The sequence below is a fragment of the Mirounga leonina genome, unplaced genomic scaffold, assembly GCF_011800145.1.
Source record: "Mirounga leonina isolate KUSES-001 unplaced genomic scaffold, KU_Mleo_1.0 Mir_127, whole genome shotgun sequence".
NCBI lineage: Eukaryota > Metazoa > Chordata > Mammalia > Carnivora > Phocidae > Mirounga > Mirounga leonina.
The window spans coordinates 80,303,027-80,329,293 of record NW_023270316.1 but is presented as its reverse complement, the minus strand read 5'-3'; the positions used below and the strand labels follow the sequence as shown (position 1 = coordinate 80,329,293).

Genomic DNA, 26,267 nt, shown 5'->3' with positions numbered 1-26,267 from the left:
CATTTTTAAAAATATTTTTAAGTCCATTAGCTATAGATTCAACTCAAGCCAGAACAATTTTGCAAACAAAGACAAAGTTGGAGGACTTCCACTTCCCAATTTCAGAATTTAATATAAAGCTACAACTACCAAGACAGTGTGATACTAACATAAAGATAGACATATAGATGAATAAATAGAATTGACAGTTCAGAAGTAAATCCTTATATTTATAATTAATTGACTTTTTAAACAAAGGCAGTTCATTGGAACAAAGGTAGTCTGTTCAACAAGTGGTGCTGTGGCAATTGGATATCCACCAGCAAAAAAAGATGAACATAGCCCTTATCTCACACCATACACAAAGCGCACTCAAAAGGGATTATACTTTTAAGAGCTAAAACAAAATTTCTAGGAGAAACAGGAGGAAATCTTTAGGACTGTAGATTGGGCAAAGATTTCTTAGATATGACACCAGAAGCACAGTTCATAAAAGAAAATTAGTAAGTTGATCCTCATCAAAATTCAAAACTAGTGTATTTTGAAAGATACTATTAAGTAAAGGAAAAACAAATAACAGAGTGGGAGAAAATATTTGCCAGACGTACCCCATAAAGGATTTATATCTGGAATTCATAGAACTTCTACAACTTAAGAAAACAAATCATTCAACCCCCCAAAAAATGAGCACAAGATATAAGCAAACATTTACCAAAGAAGGTATATAATTGGCTAATAGTACATGAAAAGATGTTTAACATTATTAACCATTAGGGAAATGCAAATTAAAACCACAATGAGATACCATTTCTCACCCACTAGAATAGCTATTACACATAAGACAATTACGGATGTTGGTGAGGATGTGGAGTAACCCTTATTACTGTCAGGGATGTAAATGATATGGCCTCTTTGGAAAATGGTTTGCAAGTTTCTCAAAAAGTTACACATAAAATTACCACACAACCCACCAATTCCACTCCTAGGTATCTATCAGGAGAAATGACAACACATGTTCATACACAGACTTACGAGCAAATATTCATAACATTATTCAGAATAGCCAAAAACTGGAAACTATGTAAATATCCAGTGAGTGGTGAATAGAGAGAATACTATATATTCATATAATTGAATACTATTTAGCCATAAAAAGGAACAAAATACTGACACATCTACATCATGGATAAACCTCAAATTTTAAGCTAAGTAAGAAGAGGTCAGAGACAAGAGACTGTATATTGTATGATTCCATATATATGGTATGCCCAGAAAAGGCAAGTTTATAGATACAAAAAGTTTATTAGGGGGTGCCTGGGGCTAGGGATGAGGAAGAGTCATGGTAAATGGACATAGGGGATCTTTCTGGGGAGAGGTGAGAATGTTGTAAAACTGACTTATGATGGTTACACCATTTGGTAAAGTTAACTAAAAATCATTGAACCATACACTTGACATGGGCGAACTTTTTTTTATGGAAAATCTACCTCTATAATAAAGTTTTTAAAAGTCCATTAGCCAGTTTTCCCTTTCTATTGTTTGGTTATATAAGCAAGAGATATTTATATGCCTACTTGTTACATTGTACCAAACGCTATACCCAGTGATGAATAAGGATGGTTTGTGCCTTCAAGGAGCTTAGAGTATGTAGTAGGAAGGAGAGATGGTCCAGCTTACCTTTCAGTGTGATAAGGACTCTGCTAAGGGTAGTCACAGTATTATGGGATTTCTGGAGGGTTTACCACTGGAGATTTCACTTAAACTGAATTCTGTAGTACAACTGGGAGTAAAAGCCTATACACAGGAAAAATATGATATGTTTAGGTATTGTTAGTGCACTCACACAGCTGGTAGACAGGAAAAAAGGTAGTAGTGGCAGGTAAGGTAAGAGATCAAGCTGGAGAGAAATACAGAGACCAGATAATTACAGAACCTTGATCACTGAGAAGTAAAAGTACTTTTCAAACACTTCTGTGTGTTTGAACTGTATCACTTCAGGAAGGAGGGTGAGGGGCTATTGAATGATTTTAAACAGAGGACTGAGAGTAGACTTGGGTTTTGGAAAGCTCTCTGACTGCAAGTCTTAAAGTGTTAGGCTAGACATGGGTACTGTAGGCTATTGAAGTTACAGTTACTTGGTGATAGAAAAATGGGTAGACTATGAAACATGATGGAGGTGAATATTGCAAGACTTTGCTACTCATTGTAGGTAAGGAAGAGGAGGGGTCAGGATTGACTTTCAGGACCAATGACCATAACCACCTAATATCGGGTGATACTATTCCTTGAGAACAAGGAACAGAAGAGTGGGGAGCAGGTTTTGGGGAAAACAGGTGTGATATCAACTTTGGACGTGTGTTTGAGGTGCCTTTGGCATGTTAATGCGGAGGGATATATCTTCACGTGGCCAACAACTGTGCAGTGGCCAGAGGACTGTCAGTCACACACTGTAGTGGTTTATTTGCATAGCAACAGAAGCACATGATAAAGAGTGGGAAGCAGGTACAGCAATAGCTAAGGAAATGGATGAGGCGGCGCAGTGGTAAGAAAAGGCCAGACATGTTTATTCATTTCTGAATGCTCGTACTTTTGCTCAACAAGGGCAAATCGAGGTTTCATGGGTGAGCCTGAAGGGCCGCCTTTAAGAAAAGGAATTTAGAGTTTTAACTATAGAATTAAATAAGCAAAAGTAATGTTTCCGTAGACTGATAAATCCCAATAACAGATTTTCAAAGTTGACAAATACTACAAACATTACAAAATTCAGACTCATCACAAAATGCTTTCTTATTACATTTTTTATCTGTATACGAACCACCACTTGAAATGCCAGATTTTGTGATATTCCCTATAGAGAGAAAAGTCTTTTTTCTAGTATAGGTGATTGAAATTTATTTATTGGTAATTTTAAAAAGTGTTTTTTCTGATCCATAGCTCAATCATGGCTAATGTTCTATAAATTTCTAAAAATTGTAGTTACTTTTAGGAAAACCTATCCTGTTTCTTTTTTGTGTTTACATATGTAATAATTTAAGGCATTTCAAATTTTGTTGTATAATGATGAATCTTAAAGTTTGGATTAGCAATGTTAATTTATTTCACTTATTAATAAGTGGGCATATGTCTCATCCATACTGGGACATGTTTAAGAGTGAAAGAGAAGCAATATGCCAGAACAACAGGTTTAAACCGGGTGGTGTGGTCACTATACTCATTAAACAGTTTGTCATCAGCACCCTCATTGTAGTGGTTTATTATAACATTTATGTTGGACCCTGTATTTTCATGTTGTGACACTAAGGTGCTGGGAGTATTTCTGGAATCCTTTCCTACACAAAGATGGCTAGCAATAGCTTAACTCTACAAAAAAGTGGCTATCGATCACAAAACTATATTCCACTAAATACAAGCCGAATGTTTCTCCAACTCAGCTTCCCTGTAGTCAACTCAAAGTGCTGTATCCAACACCCAAATGAAAAGAAATGTGAGAGAAGAATGGGGGTAAAGTCTATGACCTTTACTAATTGCAGTTAAAAATGTTTACTTTTGAAAATTTTACCAAAAAAAAAATGTTGATTTGCCCCTCCCAAGTTTCCTGTGTAAGTGAGGGATCCTGAAGCTTAAACTCAAGTTTTACTAAAACCACTTCTGGTATTCTGGCAGCCGCAACCAATCTCCTTGCCCTCCAAAACCCAGATCCCTATTTTCTGACCACTGCAGCTAGACCTTTCATTGTTTTCATTGTTTTCATTGTTATCTATTGCCTGTCCTCAAAATAAACCACGAGCTTCCCTTGATCAGTGCCTGCTCTGATCACCTGAGGAAATGAAAAAAAAAAAAAATCCCACAAACCAGTCTCTCTACTGGATTCAACTGTATCATACACAGTACCCACCACCCTTTATAAAATAATATCGCCAAAATAATCTGGCTCCTCCCTACCTCAGAGTTCAGGCCATCTTCTATTGCCTTGCTATATCCAACCCTATGTTTTCTTTCAGTTTCTTGAATGTCTAGCTAACTCCTTACTTACTCTTTTAAAATCTCTGTTGAAATGTTACTTAATCAGGCAGACGTTCTCCCAGACTAGATTAAATTTCATTGGCCTATGCCAGATCTTTTCTTTGTAACTCTTGTTCATATAATTTATTCTCATGTATGTAACTATGTGTCTCAGGGTCACTATACTTTAAGCACCATGAGAACAGGAACCCTGCCTACTTTGTCCACTGCCATATCTCTGCATCTAGCATTATGCTTGGTTCACAGTATGTATCCAGTAAATATTAGTTGAATGGCGATGAATCCATGGATCTCTGAAGAGAGACCTGTTTAGGTGTTTCACCTGGGAGTTAGCAGCATATAAATATAAACAAGTCCATTAGAATAAATGAGATTATCACTTTCATCACTCATCTCAGTCTCACTTGATGAAAATGCAATTATGAGGATTATCACCTATGAAAAAGAATGTCCAAAAATGTAGATCAGGAACCTGAGACTGAAGAAAAACCAGGAACCAAAGAAAGAACATTTCAAGAAGGAAAAAGTAGCTAGTGCTGAGAATTCAAGTCAAATAAGGACTGAAATTTGTCCATTAGATTTAGCAACAAAAATGTTTAAGTCACCTTGGTTAGCTAAATCTCAAGCTTATTGTGAAAGAAATTTTTTTCTTTATAGAAATAAAGGACATCTAATTATCTGTGGTTTTAGTCTGAACTAATCTGATTTATTAAATATTCTAAACACTTCATTCAATAATTTCTCTCCTTAATACATTTTAATAGTAATTGGTTACCACTTGAACTCTCATTGGCAAATGGATTGATACTTTTTAGTCAGGTTATCAAACAAATTATGAATAATTCTTCTATTGTGAGTACAAAATATCAATGCGAAATGGTGAAATTATAAGCAAACTTGGTATTTTAAACTGTTTTTAAAATAGAAAGTTTGGCTTTTAGGGGGTTTTTTTGTGCTTACTTTGGTAGTATTTAACCCTTTTTTGAAAAAGAAACTAAAACTGCTATTAATACCAAAACTGGGAAGCAGTGAATCATAGCTAAAATTTGTTCATCTCTAGATCTAAGCAAATACAAACATAAGTATTTTACAAACTGCTCTTTTTGCTAATGGGTTTTGTTATTTTCCAGATATACCCTCAAGGATAATTGCAAAAAGCATACTGAAGTATGGGATCCTTCTCCAGAAGAAATTATTTCAAATGAAGTAAACAGCTTAAATCCTGTGTCTGTAAAATCTCTACCTAATGAGAATCTCCAGTCACTTTATAATAAGGAACTGCCTGTACATATCTGTAATGTGATATCTCCTGAGAAGATTTATGTTCAGTGGTTATTAACAGAAAACTTACTTAATAGGTATAACATATAAGGAAAACATATATTACCTATGGGCTTTTTTCTATATTTTTTCCTATAAAGATCTAGAAATCATAAATGTAGAATTTTAAAAGCAAAATTATTTCAGCTAAACAGTTATTTAAAAATAGTTAAAAGTACACAAATAGTGTCTTTACTAGTTATTTTCACTGTATTATTAGAATTAGTCATTCCACGAATACTTATTGGGCACAACCAGTACTCTTGGTAGGTGTTGAGGATATAGTGGTAAAAACATTTACAAGTCTTGACTGTCATGAGGCTTAAATTCTAATAGAGGGAGAGACAATGGACAAATAAAATATTTACTGTAGCAGATGATAAAAAAAAAATAGAGAAAAAGCAGTTGGGGAGGAGGGCAATTTTGGATAATCAGGGAAGACCTCAAGAAGACAGTGACATTTGTAATGGATCCTGAAGAAAGGGAGTAAGCCATGAGGCTATCTGGAGGAAGATAATCTCACACAGAGGGAAGAGCTAGATCAAAGATCCTGCAGTGGAAATATACTTGGGTATTCAAGGAAGAACAAGGTATCCACTTTGGCTGGAGGGGAATGGGTAAGGAGGGACAGTAGAAGACATGTGGTCGGAGAATTATATGTTGTAAGAAAAGATTTGAAAGTTAAATTTTTTTCTTTATATAGTTTAGAAGAAAAGATGGCAGCTGCTTATGAAAACTCAAAGTGGGAACCAGTTAAATGGGAAAATGATATGCACTGTGCTGTTAAGATCCCAGATAAAAATCAGTGGCGAAGAGGCCAGATCATCAGAATGGTTACAGACACATTGGTAGAGGTAAATGAGGAGTTAAAAATAATCATTGTAAAGGTGAATGCATTCAGTATTTTTATCCTGAAATTTTTTTAAGCTAATTTTATTATGCTATTCAGTTTGCAAAATATATTTTGAAATACTGTCTTTCCACAGACTCAAAGTTATTGCTTTCATAGGTCTTGCTGTATGATGTGGGTATTGAACTAGTCGTGAATATTACCTGTTTACGAGAACTTCAAGAAAACCTAAGGACAATGGGAAGATTATCTTTGGAATGCTCTCTTGTTGACATAAGGTAGTTATTTGCTGAATAAATTTTCTCACTATTGAATAATTATAAATCTTTTTCTTTTTGGATGGGTTCTTGTCAGTTTTCATTTTACTAACACTCTGAAATTTCATAAATTAGTTAATTTTGAGGTTTTAAGAAAAGGGAAAGATAAAAATTTGGAGCACATAAATTTTAGTGGTTCTAAGGAATAGAGAGAGGTCAGTATGATTGGTATCTAAGTAGAATTCAAAGTGTTAAATATTAAACTGGAGGGACATAGGCAGATAGAAATAATATGTGTTTCATAAGCTTAGCATTGCATGGAAAGCCAAAAACGTGTAAATTACCAAAAAGTGAATTAAAGAGGATTCTGGGAAAGTGGCATGAAACAGTTTTTGAGTCCAGTAGAATTCTACCATAAACACAGAGCAACTTGGATAGCAAAACTAAAGACAGCACAGTCAGTCTCTACAATAAAAGTAAGCAACTAGGTTTCCCTCTGTAAGCCCCCAGATACAAACAGGTGTGGCACACCATGCCCTCATGGACCCTTACAGTTATCAGCATTTGTGTGGAAGGAAGGCTGACTGAGAATGGTATTTCACTGGAGCATGCAAGCCAGTCTGAGAACAGCAACCAAGACTGAGAAGAGAGTAATGCAAGATGCTCTTCATAGCTGGACGCTAAAGATCTATAATGTGCCACAGTTTCATGGTACTGGAGCCATAGCCATATAACCTTTGGAAGTAAACTGATGCTGTCTTCCATGACTCACACTGAATAGAAACTGTTGGAAATAGAGCCTAATATTAGCAAGTCAGACAATGGGGCAAAGGAAAGAAAAGATGCAGGCAAAAGGAGGGGAGAGGAGCAAGATATCAAAATATGACGCCACATTTTGTCATTTTGGTAAAACAACCCTGGAGAATTCTAGAACCATGAAGCTAAGAAAGCAATTGTGATCCACCAGTTCCTTCTAAAAGCACAGGAAATTTTATTTCACTTAAAACATGAGCAAAAGAAAGAATTACAGTCAAATTCTGTACAAACTATTATGAGAAAAAAGAATAAAAAGCCAAATAATACCCCTAAAGGCAATGGACACCCACCAAAAAGGCATGCTCACAAAACAATGAAACTGTACATTTCAAAATGAACTAAAAAATTTAGAAAATTATAGACACTAAAGAACAACATAAAACAAAACTATAAAAACTCAGAAATAAGGTTGATTACAGAAAAAGGAAATTTGAAGTGAGAAATGACAACACTCAAAGAATTAGAAATAAAAGAAAATTGAAAAATCATCAGAAATACAGACTAAACTAGAAAAAACACAAAAGCAAATACACAATTTTTTTTTTAATTTTTTATTTATTTGCGAGAGAGAGAATGAGAGACAGAGAGCATGAGAGGGGGGAGGGTCAGAGGGAGAAGCAGACCCCCTGCCAAGCAGGGAGCCCGATGTGGGACTCGATCCCGGGACTCCAGGATCATGACCTGAGCCGAAGGCAGTCGCTTAACCAACTGAGCCACCCAGGCGCCCCCACAATAGATAATATCTTAAGAGAAATAGAAGGCAGGGGGTGGCTGGGTGGTTCAGTTGGTTAAGTGTCTACCTTCGGCTCAGGTCGTGATCCCAAGGTCCTAGGATCGAGCTCCGCGTCAGGCTCCCTGCTAAGCAGAAAGCCTGCTTCTCCCTCTCCCTCTGCCTGCCCCTCCCCCTGCTGGCGTGCGCGCGCTCTCTATCAAATAAAATAAATAGAAGACAGAAAGGAGGACAAACTTTTTTTTTTAATTTTATTATGTTAGTCACCATACAGTACATCATATGGTTTCACTTATTTGTGGAACATAAGGAATAGCATGGAGGACATTAGGAGAAGGAAGGGAAAAATGAAGGGAGGGAAATCGGAGGGAGATGAACCATGAGAGACTATGGGCTCTGAGGACAAACTTTTAAAATAAAAAAAAGCCAAAAAGCCAAAAGATTAAAACAAAAGATCTCTAAAATAGATCAAGAAAGGCTCAACATATGTGTAATAGGAATCTCAAAGAAGAAAAATAGAACAAAACAATACTAAAAACTACAAGAAAGTGTTCCTAAAATAAAAGACAACTTAAAACTATATATAAAAGGGCACACTGAATGTCTTGGAAAATTAATTCAGGAATGCTGACACTCAGAGATTAGTAAAATTATTAATTTATAAGAGGAAGATCACACTGTCATCACCAACACTTGATGCCAGATGGCAGTGGAGTAACATTTTTATTTTATTTTTTAAAGATTTTATTTATTTATTTGACAGAGACACAGTGAGAGAGGGAACACAAGCAGGGGGAGTGGGAGAGGGAGAAACAGGCTTCCTGCTGAGCAGGGAGCCTGATGTGGGGCTCGATCCCAGGCCCCTAGGATCATGACCTGAGCCGAAGGCAGACGCTTAACGACTGAGCCACCCAGGTGCCCCCGGAGTAACATTTTTAAAATACTCAAAGAGAATGGCAGGGTATGGGTTTTATATCCACCCAAACTGACCTTCAGTTATAAAGACTACAGACAAACTAGAAACCACTCCTGAGGAATCTGTAAGAGAACAAGCTTTAGTTAATCAACAGTACGTGAGAGAGTTTGACTTAAGAACTTGGGCGCCTGGGTGGCTCAGTTGGTTAAGCGACTGCCTTCGGCTCAGGTCATGATCCAGGAGTCCCTTGATCGAGTCCCACATCGGGCTCCCTGCTCGGCAGGGGGTCTGTTTCTCCCTCTGACCCTAACCCTTCTCATGTGCTCTCTCTCATTCTCTCTCTCTCAAATAAATAAATAAAATCTTTAAAAAAAAAAAAAAAAAAGAACTGGTGGTGAGTGTTATATTTATTTTACCTAAAGAACAAAGACTAAATGATCATTGTTAGGGAAGCAGTATAGTATGGAAAGTAGATATGGCACAATTTCAAAAAAAATGTAGGGAGATAGAAAGTTAAGTATTTGTGAAAAGTGGAATAAGCTTGCCTTTTGCCTTATTAACTAGGAGTGAGGATTTCCAATAAGATACTGGGCAGAAGTTGCTAACAGTATTGATTTAATACGGGAACTGTGTTAACATTTTATATAAACAAATTAGTAAAACTAGTAAGGAAAATGAAATTATAGTCTCTCAGAAACTTCTTCAAATGACTCTTTTTTTTTTTTTTTAAGAGAGGGAGAGAGGTAGGGAAGGACGGGTGCGGCAGGGCAGAGGGAGAGAGAGAATCTCAAGCAGGTTCCACACCCAGTGCAGAGCTTGACACAGCCAGATTTCACAACCCTGAGATTATGACCTAAGCTGAAATCAAGACTCTTAACTGACTGAGCCACCCAGGCGCTCCTTCTTCAAATGACTTTAAAACATAATAAGCCGTCTGTACATACTTACCAGAATATATCCTAAGGACAAAAAAATAACTGTCCCCCGCCAAAATCAACCGTTTTTTCATTAATCCCAAAGTTGGTTGTAATGTTACTGAAACTACTGTGTGTGTATTGTGGGATAAGTCAAAATTATAATTATGTATGTAACAGTGAGACCTGGTATGGTTGATACATGATAAAGATGGTAAGATTAAGGTTAATTTACCTTGTACTCCTGATTTTGGGTCAGAATTATAACTAGAAACTCATGTGGTATTTTAATTGTAAAAAATACATGTCTTTTGGGGCACCTGGTTGGATCAGTCATTAAGCATCTGCCTTCGGCTCAGGTCATGATCCCAGGATCATGATTCCAGGGTCCTGGGATCGAGCCCCGCATTGGGCTCCTTGCTCGGCATGAAGCCTGTTTCTCCCTCTCCCTCTCCCGCTCCCCCTCTTGTGTTCCCTCTCTGGCTGTGTCTCTCTCTGTCAAATAAATAAATACAATCTTTAAAAAAAAATACATGTCTTTTAGCCTTATAACACGAAGGACCTAGTAGCAGTGACCTGTGCTGGTGTACAAATTGTGGTCTCCAAATACCATTTCCCAATAAAAGAAATTGGAGCTCTTTGGGACACTATTGATTCCAGATCTTGGACAGGAAATATACAGTATGAACCTAGAATATTGTCATAGCAAAAAACAAAGCTGTAAAAAAAAAAATGTTATGACAAAAGGACTCAGTAGCCAATCTGAATAAACTTCCACTGACCGAATATGAGACAACTTTAGCATCAGTAATAGTTGTGATGTGGTAAAGTATTTGACATATTTAAATCCTTAAGTTCATCAAGTGATTTTAAAAATCTTATTGGTCACCTTCACAGGATTCTAGAGAACTACCTCATTATTCTGAAACTGGTGAATAAGGAAAATGAAAATTTGTCTTGCTTTTCCTATACTATCTATATCTTAGGATAATCAAATAGTTGATAAGGGGAAGTTGTTCTTTGTAAGTATTCCAGCTAACAAAGGAAGAATGATATCATTAGAATTCTGCCATTTTACAACCCTAATAAACTAAGTAGTCAGGGGTGCCTGGGTGGCTCAGTCAGTTAAGTGTCTGCCTTCGGCTTGGGTCATGGTCCCGGGGTCCTGGGATCGAGCCCCCGCATCGGGCTCCCTGCTCTGCGGGAAGCCTGCTTCGACCTCTCCCACTCCCCCTGCTTGTGTTCCCTATCTCGCTGTGTCTCTCTGTCAAATAAATAAATAAAATCTTTAAAAAAAAAAAAAACTAGAGTCTAGACAGTGATTGTCAGTGGCTGCTAATATCACAAAATGAAAATTGGGCATCATGTGCTTCATGATAGAAGTACACAGCACCACCTATGAATAGTATTGCTGAAATAAGTAGAAACCTGAACCTCATCAGTACTGCATACCTAACTATGAATTTAACGGAGATTCAAGGGACAGAGGAACATAGTAAATATCATGGGAATGCAGTCAGCTAAATCCAGTCATGGAAACTGTAGAACAATGACTCAGTTTCTTTAACAAAAAAATCGTAAGGGCTAAAATTCAAAATAATGGTTTGAAACATCAGGAAAACATGAACACTATCTGAATGGTTGACATTAAAGAATTTTTTTTAGGTGTATTGGTACTGTGGTTAGGTTTGTTAAAAAAGACTTTTAGTGAAGTGTAATTGGTGTACAGTTAGTTTTATATTCATTTCAGGTGTACCATATAGCGATTCAATATTTATATACATTACAAAATGGTCACCACAGTAAGTCTACTTACATTTGTTACCATACAAAGTTGTTACAGCCTCTGTCTTATTTATTTTGTAACTGGAAAATTGTACCTCTTAATCCCCTTCACCTATTTCATACATCACCCCTCACCCCTCCCCTCTGGCAGCCACCAGTTTGTTCTCTGTATCTATGAGTCTGTTTGTTTATTCATTTGTTTTGTTTTTTAGACTCCGTATATAAGTGAAATTATATGGTATTTGTCTTTCTCTGTCTGACTTATTTCACTTAGCATAATACCCTCTAGGTCTACCCTTTTTGTTGCAAATGGCAAGATATCATTCTTTTTTTATGGCTGAATAATGTTCCATGGTATGTATATGCCACATCTTTATCCATTCAACTATCAGTGGATACTTGGGTTACTTCCATGTTTTGGCTGTTGTAAATAATGTTGCCCTAAACATAGGGGTGCATATATCTTTTTCAATTAGTGTTTTTGGATTCTTTGAGTAAATGCCTAATAGTGGAATTATTGCATCTTATGGTAATTCTATTTTTAATTTGTTAAGGAACCTCCATATTGTTTTCCACAGTAGCTGCACTAGTTTGCATTCCCACCAACAGTGCACAAGGGTTCCTTTTTCTCCGCATCCTCACCAACACGGTATTCTTTTTTTTTTTTTTAAGATTTTATTTATTCATTTGAGACAGAGAGAGAGAGAGAGAAAGCATGAGCAGGGAGAGAGGCAGAGGGAGAGGGAGAAGCAGGCTCCTCACTGAGCCAGGAGCCCAATGGGGGGCTCGATCCCAGGACCCTGGGATCATGACCTGAGCCGAAGGCAGACGCTTAACCATCTGAGCCACCCAGGAGCCCCACCAACACGGTATTCTTATGGGGTTTTTTGTATGTTATTTATGCGTTTTATTTTAATTTTTTAAGTTTTTGTTCAACTTCTAGTTAACAGTGTATTATTAGTTTCAGGTGTACAATATAGTGATTCAACACCGCTGCTCATCACAAGTGCTTGTGTTTTTTATTATAGCCATTCTGACAGGTGTGAGGTGATATCTCATTGTGATTTTGATTTGCATTTCTCTGATGATTAGTAATATTTTCATGTCTGTTGACCATCTGGATGTCTTCTTTGGAGAAATGTCTGTTCATGTCTTCGGCCCATTTTTAATTGGATTCTTTGTTTTTTGGGTGTTAAGTTGTATACGTTCTTTATATATTTGGGATGCTAACCCTTTATTGGATATAAGATTTGCAAATAGGGCGCCTGGGTGGCTCAGTTGGTTAAGCGACTGCCTTCGCCTCAGGTCATGATCCTGGAGTTTCTGGATCAAGTCCCACATCAGGCTCCCTGCTTGGCAGGGAGTCTGCTTCTCCCTCTGACCCTCCCCGCTCTCATGTGTTCTCTCTCATTCTCTCTCTCTCAAATAAATAAATAAAATCTTAAAAAAAAAAAAAAAAAAGATTGGCAAATATCTTCTCCCATTCAGTAGGTTGTCTTTTTGTTTTGTTGGTTGTTTCCGTTGCCATGCAAAAGCTTTTTATTTTGGTGTAGTCCCAGTAGTTTATTTTTGCTTTTGTTTCCCTTGCCTCAGCGTACCTAGAAAAATGTTGCTGTAGCCAATGTCAGAGAAATTACTGCCTGTGTTCTTTGTTAGGATTTTTATGGTTTCAAGTCTAATTTAGGTCATTTTTTCTAAAGAAGACCTACAGATGGGCAATCCACAATAGAATATCACCTCACACATGTTAGAATGGCTATTCTCAAAAAGACAAGAAATAACAAATGTTGGTGAGGATGTAGAGAAAAGGGAAACCTGATGCACTATTGGAATATAAATTGATGCAGTCACTATGGAAAACACTATAGAGGTTTCTCAGAAATTTAACATGGAACTACTATATGATCCAGCAGTTCCACTTGTAGATATTTTTAAAAAAACAAACACTGATTCAAAAAGACATATGCACTGCTGGGTTCATTTCAGCATTATTTACAATAGCCAAGATGTGAAAGCAACCTCACTGTCAACCAATAGATGAATGCATAAAGAAGATGTGTGAGGTGATATCCCATTGTAATGCTGGGTAATGCCCCAGAGTAATGCTGGCCTTGTAGAATGAGTTTGGAAGCATTCCTTCCTTTTTAACTTTTGAAATAGTTTGAGGGTAAGTATTATCCTTTCCTTAAATGTTTGGTATAATTTACCTCTGAGGCCATCTGGTTCTGGACTTTTGTTGGGAGATTTTTTTTTATTGTTATTACTATTTCACTTCCATTACTACCAATTGGTCTGTTCAGATTATCTATTTCTTCCTGATTATGTCTCAGAAGACTCTGTGTTGTTGTTTTTTCCTAAGATTTTAATTATTTGACAGAGACACAGCGAGAGAGGGAACACAAGCAGGGGGAGTGGGAGAGGGAGAAGCAGACTCCCGGCTGAGCAGGGAGCCCGATGTGGGGCTCGATCCCGGGACCCTGGGATCATGACCTGAGCTGAAGGCAGATGCTTAACGACTGAGCCACCCAGGCGTCCCAGAAGATTCTGTGTTTTTAAGAACTTATCTGTTTGTCCCATTTGTTGATGAATAATTGTTCATAATAGATTCTTATGAGACTCAATATGGGTATATAGTATTATTGGATTTCTCTTTTTTTAATTTAATTTTATTATGTTATCTTTGTCACCATACAGTACATGATTAGTTTTTGATGTAGTGTTCTATGATTCATTGTTTTCATATAACACCCAGTGCTCCATGCACTACGTGCCCTCCTTAATACCCATCACCAGGCTAACCCATCCCCGCAACCCCCTCTAAAACCCTCAGTTTATTTCTTAGAGTCCATAGTCTCTAATTGTTCGTCTCCCCCTCCAAATTTCTCCCCCTTAATTTTTCCCTTCCTTCTCCTAATGTCCTCCATGCTATTCCTTATGTTCCACAAATAAGTGAAACCATATGATAATTGACTTTCTCTGCTTGACTTATTTCACTTAGCATAATCTCTTCCAGTCCCATCATGTTGATGTAAAAGTTGGGTATTCATCCTTTCTGATGGCTGAGTAATATCCCATTGTATATAGGGGCCACATCTTCTTTATCCATTCATCTATTGAAGGGCATCTCGGCTCTTTCCAGTTTGGCTATTGTGGACATTGCTGCTATGAACATTGGGATGCATATGGCCCTTCTTTTCACTACATCTGTGTCTTTGGGGTAGATACCCAGTAGTGTCATTGCTGGGTCATAGGGTAGCTCTGTTTTTAATTATTTGAGGAACCTCCACACTGTTTTCCAAAGTGGCTGTACCAACTTGCATTCCCACCAACAGTGTAAGAGGGTTCCCCTTTCTCCACAACCTCTCCAACATTTGTTATTTCTTGCCTTGTCCATTTTGCCATTCTAACTGGTGTAAGGTGGTATCTCAATGTGGTTTTAATTTGAATTTCCCTGATGGCTAATGATGATGAACATTTTTTCATGTGTCTGTTAGCCATTTGTATGTCTTCTTCAGAGAAGTGTCTGTTCATGTGTTCTGCCCATCTTTTGACTTGTTTATTTGGGGGTTTTTTTGGTGTTGAGTTTGAGAAGTTCTTTACAGATCTTGGATATTAGCCCTTTGTCTGTGGTGTCATTTGCAAATATCTTCTCCCATTCTGTGGGTTGCCTTTCTTTTTAGTTGACTGTTTCCTTTGCTGTGCAGAAGCTTTTTATCTTGATGAAGTCCCAAAAGTTCACTTTTGCTTTTGTTTCACTTGCCTTTGGAGATGTATCTTGAAAGAAGTTGCTGAGGCCAATGTCAAAGAGGTTACTGCCTGTGTTCTCCTCTAGGATTTTGATGGATTCCTGTCTCACGTTGAGATCTTTCATCCACTTTGAGTTTTTCTTTGTGAATGGTGTTAGAGAATGGTCGAGTTTCATTCTTCTGTATAGAGCTGTCCAATTAGAATGGAGAAAATGATTGGAGTCTCTAAGGGCAGAAATGAAAGCTGAACTGGCAGAACTTAAAAATGTTGTTAATGAGATCCAATCTAATTTAGATGATCTAACAGCTAGGGTAAGCGAGGCAGAAGAATGAATTAGTGATTTAAAAGACCAATTGATACAAAAGAACGAAAAAGAGGAGGCCAGGGAGAAACAACTCAAAATCCATGAAAACAGAATTAGAGAAATAAGTGACACCATGAAACGTTCCAATATCAGAATTATCGGGATCCCTGAGGGGATGGAGAGAGAGAGAGAGGACTAGAAGATATATTTGAGCAAATCTTAGCTGAGAGCTTCCCTAAGCTGGGGAATGAAACAAACATTCGTGTCCTAGAGGCAGAGAGGACCCCTCCCAAGATCAAGGAAAACAGGCCAGTGCCCCAGCATGTAATAGTAAAACTCACAAATCTTAGAAGCAAGGAAACCATCTTAAGGGCAGTTAGGGGGAAGAGATTCCTTACGTACAGAGGGAGGAACATCAGAATAACAGACCTATCCACAGCGACCTGGCAAGCCAGAAAGGGCTGGTAAGACGTATTCAGGGTACTAAATGAGAAGAACATACAGCCAAGAATACTTTATCAGGCAAGGCTTTCATTTAGAATGGATGGAGAGATGCAGAGCTTCCAAGACCGGCAGAAACTGAAAGAATCTGTGACCACTAAGCCGGCCCTGCAAGAAATATTAAGGGGGGTTCTATAAAAGGAGAAAGACCCCAAGACTGATATAGAACAGATATTTACAGAGACCATCTATCAGAAACAAGGACTTCACAGGCAACATGATGACAATAAATTCATATCTTTCAATAATCACTCTCAACGTGAATGGCCTAAATGCTCCCATAAAACAGCACAGGGTTGCAGATTGGATAAGAAGACAGGACCCATCCATATGCTGTCTGCAAGAGACTCATTTTGAACCTAAAGTGACTGAAAGTGAAGGGATGGAGATCCATCTTCCATGCCAATGGACCTCAAAAGAAAGCTGGTTAGCAATTCTTATATCAGACAAATTAGATTTTAAGCTAAAGACTGTACTTAGAGACACAGAAGGACACTATATCATTCTTAAAGGGTCTATCCAACAAGAAGATCTAACAATTGTAAATATCTATGCCCCCAACATGGGAGCAGCCAACTACATTAGCCAACTGTTAACCAAAATAGTCATATTGATAATAATACATTAATTGTAGGAGACCTCAATACTCCACTCTCAGCAATGGACAGATCATCTAAGCAGAAAATCAACAAGGAAACAAGAGCTTTGAATGACACAGTGGACCAGGTGGACCTCAAAAATATATACAGAACATTCCACCCTGAAACAACAGAATACTCATTCTTCTCGAGCGCACACAGAACTTTCTCCAGAATAGACCACATATAGGGTCACAAATCAAGTCTCAACTGATACCAAAAGATTGAGATTATTCCCTGCATATTCTCAGACCATAATGCTTTAAAACTGGAACTCGATCACAAGAAAAAATTTGGAAGAAATTCAAACACTTGGAAGCTAAAGACCACTCTGCTCAAGAATGTTTGGGTCAACCAGGAAATCAAAGAAGAACTTAAAACAATTCATGGAAACCAATGAGAACGAAAACACATTGGTCTAAAACCTATGGGATACTGCAAAGGCAGTCCTAAGGGAGAAATACACAGGCATCCAAGCCTCACTCAAAAAAATAGAAAAATCCCAAATTCACCAACTAACTTTACACCTTAAAGAACGAGAGAAAAAGCAACAAATGATGCCTAAGCTATGCATTAGAAGAGAAATAATTAAGACTAGAGCAAAAATGAATGAATTAGAAACCAGAAACAGTAGATCAGATCAACGAAACTAGAAACTGGTTCTTTGAAAGAATTAACAAGATCGATAAACCACTGGCCAGACTTATCCAAAAGAAAAGAGAAAGGACCCAAATAAATAAAATTATGAATTATAGGGGAAAGATCACGACTAACACCAAGGAAATAGAAACAATTATTAGAAATTATTATCAACAGCTATATGCCAATAAATTAAACAGCCTGGAAGAAATGGATGCCTTCCTGAAAACCTATAAACTACCAAGACTGAAACAGGAAGAAATTGACAATCTGAATAGGCCAATAACCAGTAACGAGATTGAAGCCGTGATCAAAAACCTCCCAAAAACAAGAGTCCAGGGCCTGATGGATTCCCTGGGGAATTCTACCAAACAGTCAAAGAAGAAATAATACCTATTCTACTGAAGCTGTTTCAAAAAATAGAAACAGAAGGAAAGCTTCCAGACGCAATTCTATGAGGCCAGCATTACCTTAATCCCCAAACCAGGCAAAGACCCCATCAAAAAGGAGAATTTCAGACCTATATCCCTGATGAATATGGATTCCAAAATTCTCAAAAAATCCTAATAGAATCCAACAATACATTAAAAAGATCATCCACCACAACCAAGTGGGATTTATCCCCAGGATGCAAGGGTGGTTCAACATTCGCAAATCAGTCAATGTGATAGAACATATTAAGAGAGAGAGGAACCATGTAGTCCTCTCAATTGTTGCAGAAAAAGCATTTGACAAAATACAGCATCCTTTCCTGATTAAAACTCTTCAGAATATAGGGATAGAGGGAACATTCCTCAAGTTCATAAAATCCATCTATGAAAAACCCACAGTAAATATCATCCTCAATGGGGAAAAGCTGAGAGCCTTTCCCTTAAGATCAGGAACACGACAAGGATGCTCACTCTCGCCACTATTGTTCAACATAGTACTAGAAGTCCTAGCAACAGCAATCAGACAACAAAAAGAAATAAAAGGTATTCAAATTGGCAAAGAAGTCAAACTCTCTCCACAGATGACATGCTACTTTATGTGGAAAACCCAAAAGACTCCACCCCCAAATTACTAGAACTCATACAGCAATGTACTAATGTGGCAGTATACAAAATCAATGCACAGAAATCAGTTGCTTTCTTATACACTAACAATGCAACTGTAGAAAGAGAAATTAGAGAATTGATTCCATTTACAATAGCACCAAAAACCATAAGATAACTCGGAATAAACCTAACCATAGAGGCAAAGGATCTATACTCTAGGAACTACAGAACACTCATGAAAGAAATTGAAGAAGACACAAAAAGATGGAAAAACATTCCATGCTCATGGATCAGAAGAATAAACATTGTTAAAATGTCTCTGCTGTCCAGAGCAATCTATACCTTCAACGCCATCCCATGACAAAATTCCAATGACATTCTTCAAAGGGCTGGTACAAAGAATCCTAAAATTTGTATGGAATCAGAAAAGACCCTGAATCACCAAGGAAATGTTGAAAAGGAACAACAAAGCTCGGGGCATCATGTTGCCTGATTTCAAGCTATATTACAAAGCAGTGATCACCAAGACAGCATGGTACTGACACAAAAGCAGACATATAGACCACTGGAACAGAATAGAGAACCCAGATATGGACCCTCAACTCTACGGTCAAATAATCTTCGACAAAGCAGGAAAAAATATGCAAAGGAAAAAGGACAGTCTCTTCAATAAATGGTGCTAAGGAAATTGGACAGCTATTATTGGATTTCTGTTTGAAAAGTACAGAAGTGGCGATTTCCTGCTTTTAGGGGACCTTTCTTCATTGAGAAATCCATGAAAATGTAATTCTTAGTAACAAGAATTTTAGAATTTTATAGAGGGGATTAGGAGGTACAAACTTACCATTATAAAATAAATAAGTCATGGAGATGAAAAGTTGTCAGCATAGGGAATATAGTCAATAATGTTATAATGTATGGTGACAAATTTACACTCGTGAGCACTGAGCAATGTATGGAATTATTGAATCAGTATGTTGTACACTTGAAACTAGAATAACATTGTATGTTAATTATACTTTAATAAAAATAAAAGAATTATAGAATCTTAGACTTGGAACTCAAAGATATTAGAAGCATCATGACAGTAATTCTTTGTATACCAGCCCTAATAAATGAACATTCAAGACCTTCTGACTTCAGTGCTGTGAAGCGTATCTCTCAAAGGAGATTGTTTCTTTATCAGGCAGCTTCAGCCACTAGTATTTCCTTACATGGCATTAAGATTGGTCTCCCCAATAGGACACTTTGTTCTAGTGACCCCTTTCTGTTCTAATTACTGGTAAACCATTTATTTAATGTCCTTGAAGAGCTTATAGTAGTAGTTTCCATAATCCACCTGTTTGCACAGAACATTTCTCTAATCTTACAGGTACCTCTCCCACTGTCTGTGATTACTAATAGTGACTGTGGGACCATATCTACAAATTTGTTCTATCAATTGAAAGAATTTAATGCCCCGGAATGGAAATCTCCAGCTGACATACTATAAAAATCTTATCCTAGTTTTCACTTCTACCTTGAACAGTTCAATCAGAACAATTGAACAGAGTTCTATAAGTCCTTTAATTGTATCCAATAATGTAGAGAATGTGTTCCTGTACACACCTTGGATTACAGCTTTTGGACTCTAATGGAATACCATTATTTCAAGAATCTAATAACCTTAACTACTTCTGGACCCTGTATTAATTACCTTATAGGCATTACTTTAATTAATCCTCATAATAAACCTTAAAGCTATAGATAAGGTATTATTTATAGATAAGGTATTATTTATAGATAAGGAAAGCTATAGATAAGGTGTTATTTATAGATAAGGAAATTGAGTCTTCAAGAGGTCAAATAATTATCCACAGTAATGCATCTGTTAACTGTTGAGCTAGGATTATAAACAAGGTCTGAATTGAGAATTGGAGCTCTAATTACTGCTATTACCACTCTTCTGAGAAATCTCTTATTTTAGGAAAATTTACGTAACATACAATTTGCCATTTTTAATGTGTATTTCAGTGGTATTAAGTACATTCAGAATGTTGTGCAGCCTTTACCACTATCCATTTCCATTTTCATTTTTCCCAACTGAAACATACAGTTTTATGAATACAGACTAAAGATTTTTTTAAATGTTGTTAGTACTTTCAGATGTTTAAAAGTTAGGGACGCCTGGGTGGTTCAGTTGTTTAGGCATCTGCCTTTGGCTCAGGTCACAATCCCAGGGTCCTGGAATCGAGCCCCGCATCGGGCTCCCTGCTCAGCAGGGACCCTGCTTCTCCCTCTACCTGCCACTCCACCTGATTGTGCTCTCTATCTGACAAATAAATAAAATCGTCAAAAAAAGATGTTTAAAAGTTACAAAACGTATATTCATAGTAGATCTGGTAGAATCTTATTGTTGACACTAATTTTTATCTGAATACCCTCATAATAAAAAAAAACATTCTAGGAGTCACTGACAATTTAAGCTTCTTAAATCATAACACTGTTTGGGCTTCTTAATAAATAATAAGTGTAGCACATTTACTGAATCCTACTTGGTCAAACTACATGCACAGTTGATTTTGTTAGTTCATTCATATAAACCATTTAACGTGAAAAGATTGGCCAGACTGGTTATTTACTCAGTGGGTCAGCTGCAATGAAACTCCAGATCTAGAAACCATGTCTAGAGAGCATTCAGAGCCTGCATTATGATACTTGTAATCTCTTTAGTGGTATTAGTTCTTATTCTTTGGAGGTGGATTTGATGGTTAGAAAGTCACTCAGTTTCAATTCTGCAAACTAAAATAGATGATGAAACTGAAGACTCAGCTTTTCATTGATCTGTCAATATTTATAATCCCTGCTCTCTGAGTTTTATAGTCTAGTCAGCATGTATGAAATGTACATTTTATGTAAAAAAAAATACTTAAAATGTACCTTTTTTAAGGTTTCTCAGTATAGCTGAACAATTATATATAAGTTAGCATATGATATAGTCCATAAGTAGAATAGAGGAAAGAACAAAAGGATATGAAAACACAGAAGAAAATTGTGAAAATAACACGAAGTCATGTTAACAAAAAGTTCAACTGATTTCTTGCTACATATGTAGTTTGTTCATATATATATGACTGTATACATATAGTGGTTCTTTTATATTTCTATATGTTATGCTGTTTGTTACAAAACAAGTTGTCTGTTGTTGTTATAGACCAACTGGTGGGAGTGACAAGTGGACAGCTACAGCTTGTGACTGTCTTTCATTGTACCTGACTGGAGCTTTAGCAACTATAATCTTACAGGTGTGTAGTGGGGTAAACAATTACAATAGATATGTAATGAATATTTCATTGATGTTTTCTATAATTTATTTTATTGTTGAGAAAATAACAGCAAACTCTTTGGATTTTTTTGGCAGCCCTTTTTTTTTTTTTGTCTTATTTTGTTATAAAACACCTGTTTTTGATAATAGATGTCCCATAATGATTGTATGAATTAATCAAAACATTTCTAAAGTAATAATCTTGAGTTGATCATTTGCATGTTAAAAAAAACAGAATGTATGTATGCTAGAGTGCATTGCAGAAGCCTTTTGCTATTCTTTACAAACTGAGAAGTTAGGCTTCTAGTGAAATCATATTGATTGTTATGTCATAAAAAAAATGTGTGTTTGTAGGAGTATGGGTTTGAGAAGAGGATATATTTTTTCAGAACACTTAAAAATATTCTTTTTTTACTCCAATTTGATACTTTTTATTGCATTAATGATTACAATTTTCTTGGATAAGTAATTTGTCCACGTTACTTTTTCTTTGTGTACCTTCTCCATTTTCATAATCCCATTTGAAGCAGAATATAGGTCTTGCAGTTCCTTCCTTTCTTTTCACACACACACAAGACACACCTGGGAAAATACATTTCAATTCTGTAATGTGCCAAGAGTTTAGGATAATAGAGAAATTTGTAACCAATGTTTACCCAGCCCATTGTGGGCTGAAAAAAAATTTTTCAGTTGACCTTCCCCTACACACATCCACCCTTTTGGTAAGTTTCACCTTGACAGAGAAGTCTTCCTGACATATTTCACAAACTAATTGTCCCCCTTGACTCTCTTCCATGTTTTTTCTTTCTGATAAGATATCAAAATTACTTGACTGGAAATTTATTTTTCTGGCGTGGATAAATAAATGTGGAGGAAATGCCTGTAAAAAGTATGTTGTTTATAAGAAGGTTTCCTTTTAATGTTTCATATTTACTCTGCTCTTAAATCACTGCAGGAAAACAATACAACATGGCCATTACCTGTGAAAATTTTCTGCAGAGATGAAAAAGGAGAGCGTGTCGATGTTTCTAAATATTTGATTAAAAAGGGTTTGGCTTTGAGAGAAAGGAGGTATAGACTTTTTTTTTTTTAACATCAGTTTATAATGAAGGCTTCTTATTTGCCTATGTTCGTTTTCATATCTGTGTGCTTTCAAACCTGAATTTCATCTTGTTTCCTCTTAATGATTTATAAACTAACCTTGAGGAGACAGTTGAGAAATTCATTCAGGATTACTAATTTCTTTATTCAAGCACATTAGCTCTTGTATATTTAAATCCCTACTGACATTTTTGCTTTTGTATTTTCCCTTTTGCTTTGGCATTTATACTCTAAACCAAAGGAAAAGATAATTGCATAGTGGTTACCAGATCTGAGCCCTCTGACACCATTTGCTTAGACATAAATCTTTAAGCTTTATGTTGGAAAGTGTGGTAGGTATATACTAAAATGTGTTTATGTGAAACAGAAATGGATAGCAGAAAAGTAATGAATAATATTTACATTTAAAGACCTTTCAGGTACTAAGTTTGTGGTTTAAGGTACCATTTGTCCAAGGGGCAAAGGATTAGGATATTGCTATAGCCCTAGCTTCCTCTTCTTATTTCTTTCCTTCTGGATGTAAGGTATATTGGAATTGCAAACACATATTCCAAGTAGCCACTTTGTACCATACATGGCCAGATTTCTTTTTTTATCTTGCATTATTATATATTACCTTGTATGGACTAGGACTGCAATCCTGATGGAATGGAAGGAGAATGAGAAATCAGAAGTAAAATGGGACATGAAGTAGTTGGCTAAGCATGGTAGATAGATGCTGGCTTAACTGCCTAGGTATTGGCATTTGGCTATGCTCTGTGTATAGATGTCCTGCATGTGTCTCTTTTCAGGTTCACTGGCTTTAGGCTAAAGCAATTCCTTGATAAATGTTAAAATGAAAAATGCTAGGCAAGGTAATACTGTTAACATCTGCCACTGTGATGTTCTTTACTGCTTTTACAGCACTAAAACTACTAGCTATCTCAAGGCTGGGCACCAAGTGGGAACGATCTTAGTTGAAGAATTATGTAGCTATTTCATAAATGCTTATCTCCTTTTGAAAGAAAATATAAGAAAGTAGAAGAAACAAAAGTCTGCTATAATTCTACTAAAATAAACAATATTAATATCTCCTAGGATTTTTTTTATAGTAGGCATAACTTTTTTTTTAACTGGAAGGGAATGACAGGAAGTTAAAAAAAATGAATATAACATATTACCACTTTCTCAATAGTACTATATTTTTTAAGGGACTTGTATTAATTTGACAGAACATGTGCATGTTCTGTCTGTGGACTACATTAAAATCAACCTGAAGATGCTGTATTTCCCTTTAACATCTAGTTAATTATACAATACTGGTGATACACTTATTATGAGATTTTAAGACAGTAACATGTAAATATGAGATAGTAATTTAAAACATTTAAGTGAAATTTATTACTCTCTTTCTCGTCAAGCTCACTTACATTTTAAAATAATTTTTATTATAACCTAAATTATGGTCATTTTTATGTAACAAACTAGACTAATATATCCTAGACTAGAGCAAATATATTCCTTAAATTTCCAATATATTTGAAGGGCTGTTTTTATATTGTTTTCTACAGAATGTTTTTATTTGCTCATATTTAGATATAATATTTTTTGGATGTTACAGAATTAAAAAATTAAATAACAGTCCTTCATCATCTGAGAAGTCTCTGGAAATCCCCTTGGAACCAGAAGATTCAATGATTACTAAGTGTATTAAGATTAACTTTGACCCTGACAAAAAAGCTGCTGATGTTATTAGTGAATACAGGGTGTCTGAATTTCAGCAGAAAATTCCAGAACCAAGAACCACTGGATGCTATAAACCACCAGCTATTCCTAACATGAAAGTATTTGAGGCAATTGTCAGCTGCATTGGCAACGATGGAACTATATTTGTAGTGCCCAAATTGTCAGGTAATATGTTTTGTGTTATGTAGAATTAATCAGTAAAAGGAGTAGCTAGCAGCTCCAGTGCTCTAGTAAGGTATAGGCTGAAATACCTTGGGCAAGATTTAACCTCATTTTCACAGGTTTGTTGTGAGGTTAAATGAAATAAGCAAAGTGCTTTTCACACAAAAATCATTTATTGAAATGAAAAATCATTTATGGGAATAGACACTGGGCCTAAGGTAAGGATGGAGGTGGTTCCAGGGTTGTAAGACCAGGCACTTAATACAAGTTTGGAGGCTCTCTAAGAAAAAAGATACAGAAGTTTATATTCCTTTAGAATGAGGAAAGAAATCACAGTGACTGACTGGAGTGTGGGGCCCTTTGAGAATATTCAAGTCCTTCCTGGGATTTATGTACAGTATCTCCTTACTACAACCTGGGTGTGTCTAGAATACTTTATAACTGACAGTAACTCTAGCACTCGTGGGTCTTAAAGCTCCATTAACTCCATAGTAAGTCCACCTATGGATAGATGGCTGTGAATTTGTTGAAATTTTTGTCTCATTTGTTGACCTCCTAAATACTGTTTCTTAATTCAAAAATAAATCTGTGCAATTGGCTATTCTAGAAGTGAACAGTGGTTGAGACCTCTTGGAGTAATACTTAATCCAGAAATTTTCTTGACCTTTATATAGTCATAGCTAAAACTGGTTGACCCTTATGTTGTCAGGCAGTGTTCTGGATGTTTTACATTTAATCCCCCACAATATTGATAATGGAGATAAGTTCTATTATACCAGGTTTATAGAATAACCTGAAGCTTATGGAAGTAAAGGAACAACCCAAAATCACACAACTAAAGTGGTAGAACTGTTATGGTAATTGACCCCACCCCTTGTCTTCAGTGGTATCTATTATGGGGTTTGTATTTACTATGGGAATGATGATCCAATTAGCAGTAAGTAGCAACATTAGAATTTTAATTTTATATCCCAGCATTATGCTGTATCTATCTAAGCATCAAGTAACACCTGACTTGTGTTCTATTTTACTTAGGTATGCTGGCAAAATGGCATAATCTTAAAGTGGTAGTTCTTTTATATTAGGCCATCTGGTATGTGCTTAGAGCTTTTAACGATGCTTTACTCCCAAAATAATGCTTGCATTTATAATCAGAGATCAGAATAGTTATTTACATGTTAGTAGTAGTATGTTTTGAAACATATAGAAGCTACTGACTGAATTAGATTTTTTTTTTAAGATTTTATTTATTTATTTGACAGAGAGAGATACAGCGAGAGAAGGAACAAAAGCAGGGGGAGTGGGAGAGGGAGAAGCAGGCTTCCCGCCAAGCAGGGAGGCTGATGTGGGGCTCGATCCCAGGACCCTGGGACCATGACCCGAGCCAAAGGCAGATGCTTAATGACTGAGCCACCCAGGCACCCCTGAATTAGATTTTTTTAAAAAAGATTTATTTTAGAGAGGGAGAAAGTGCACGTGCGCACATGGGGGGAGGCGCAGAGGGAGAGAGAATCTCAGG

At 36.5% G+C, this 26,267-nt stretch overlaps 1 protein-coding gene across 2 annotated transcripts in view; it reads left to right on the top strand.

Annotated features, from left to right (window-relative positions):
• RNF17 (ring finger protein 17) overlaps positions 1–26,267 on the top strand; it is a 154,751-nt gene that overhangs the window by 78,037 nt on the left and 50,447 nt on the right. Inside the window, exons 20-25 of one of the 2 annotated variants that reach the window (XM_035003771.1) lie at positions 5,133–5,360; positions 6,026–6,176; positions 6,332–6,450; positions 21,650–21,740; positions 22,716–22,831; positions 24,462–24,751. In XM_035003771.1, the coding sequence (XP_034859662.1) occupies positions 5,133–5,360; positions 6,026–6,176; positions 6,332–6,450; positions 21,650–21,740; positions 22,716–22,831; positions 24,462–24,751 (995 nt within the window). Of the gene's footprint in view, positions 1–5,132; positions 5,361–6,025; positions 6,177–6,331; positions 6,451–21,649; positions 21,753–22,715; positions 22,832–24,461; positions 24,752–26,267 lie in introns of both variants that reach the window. The other variant, XM_035003770.1, reaches the window with a different exon arrangement.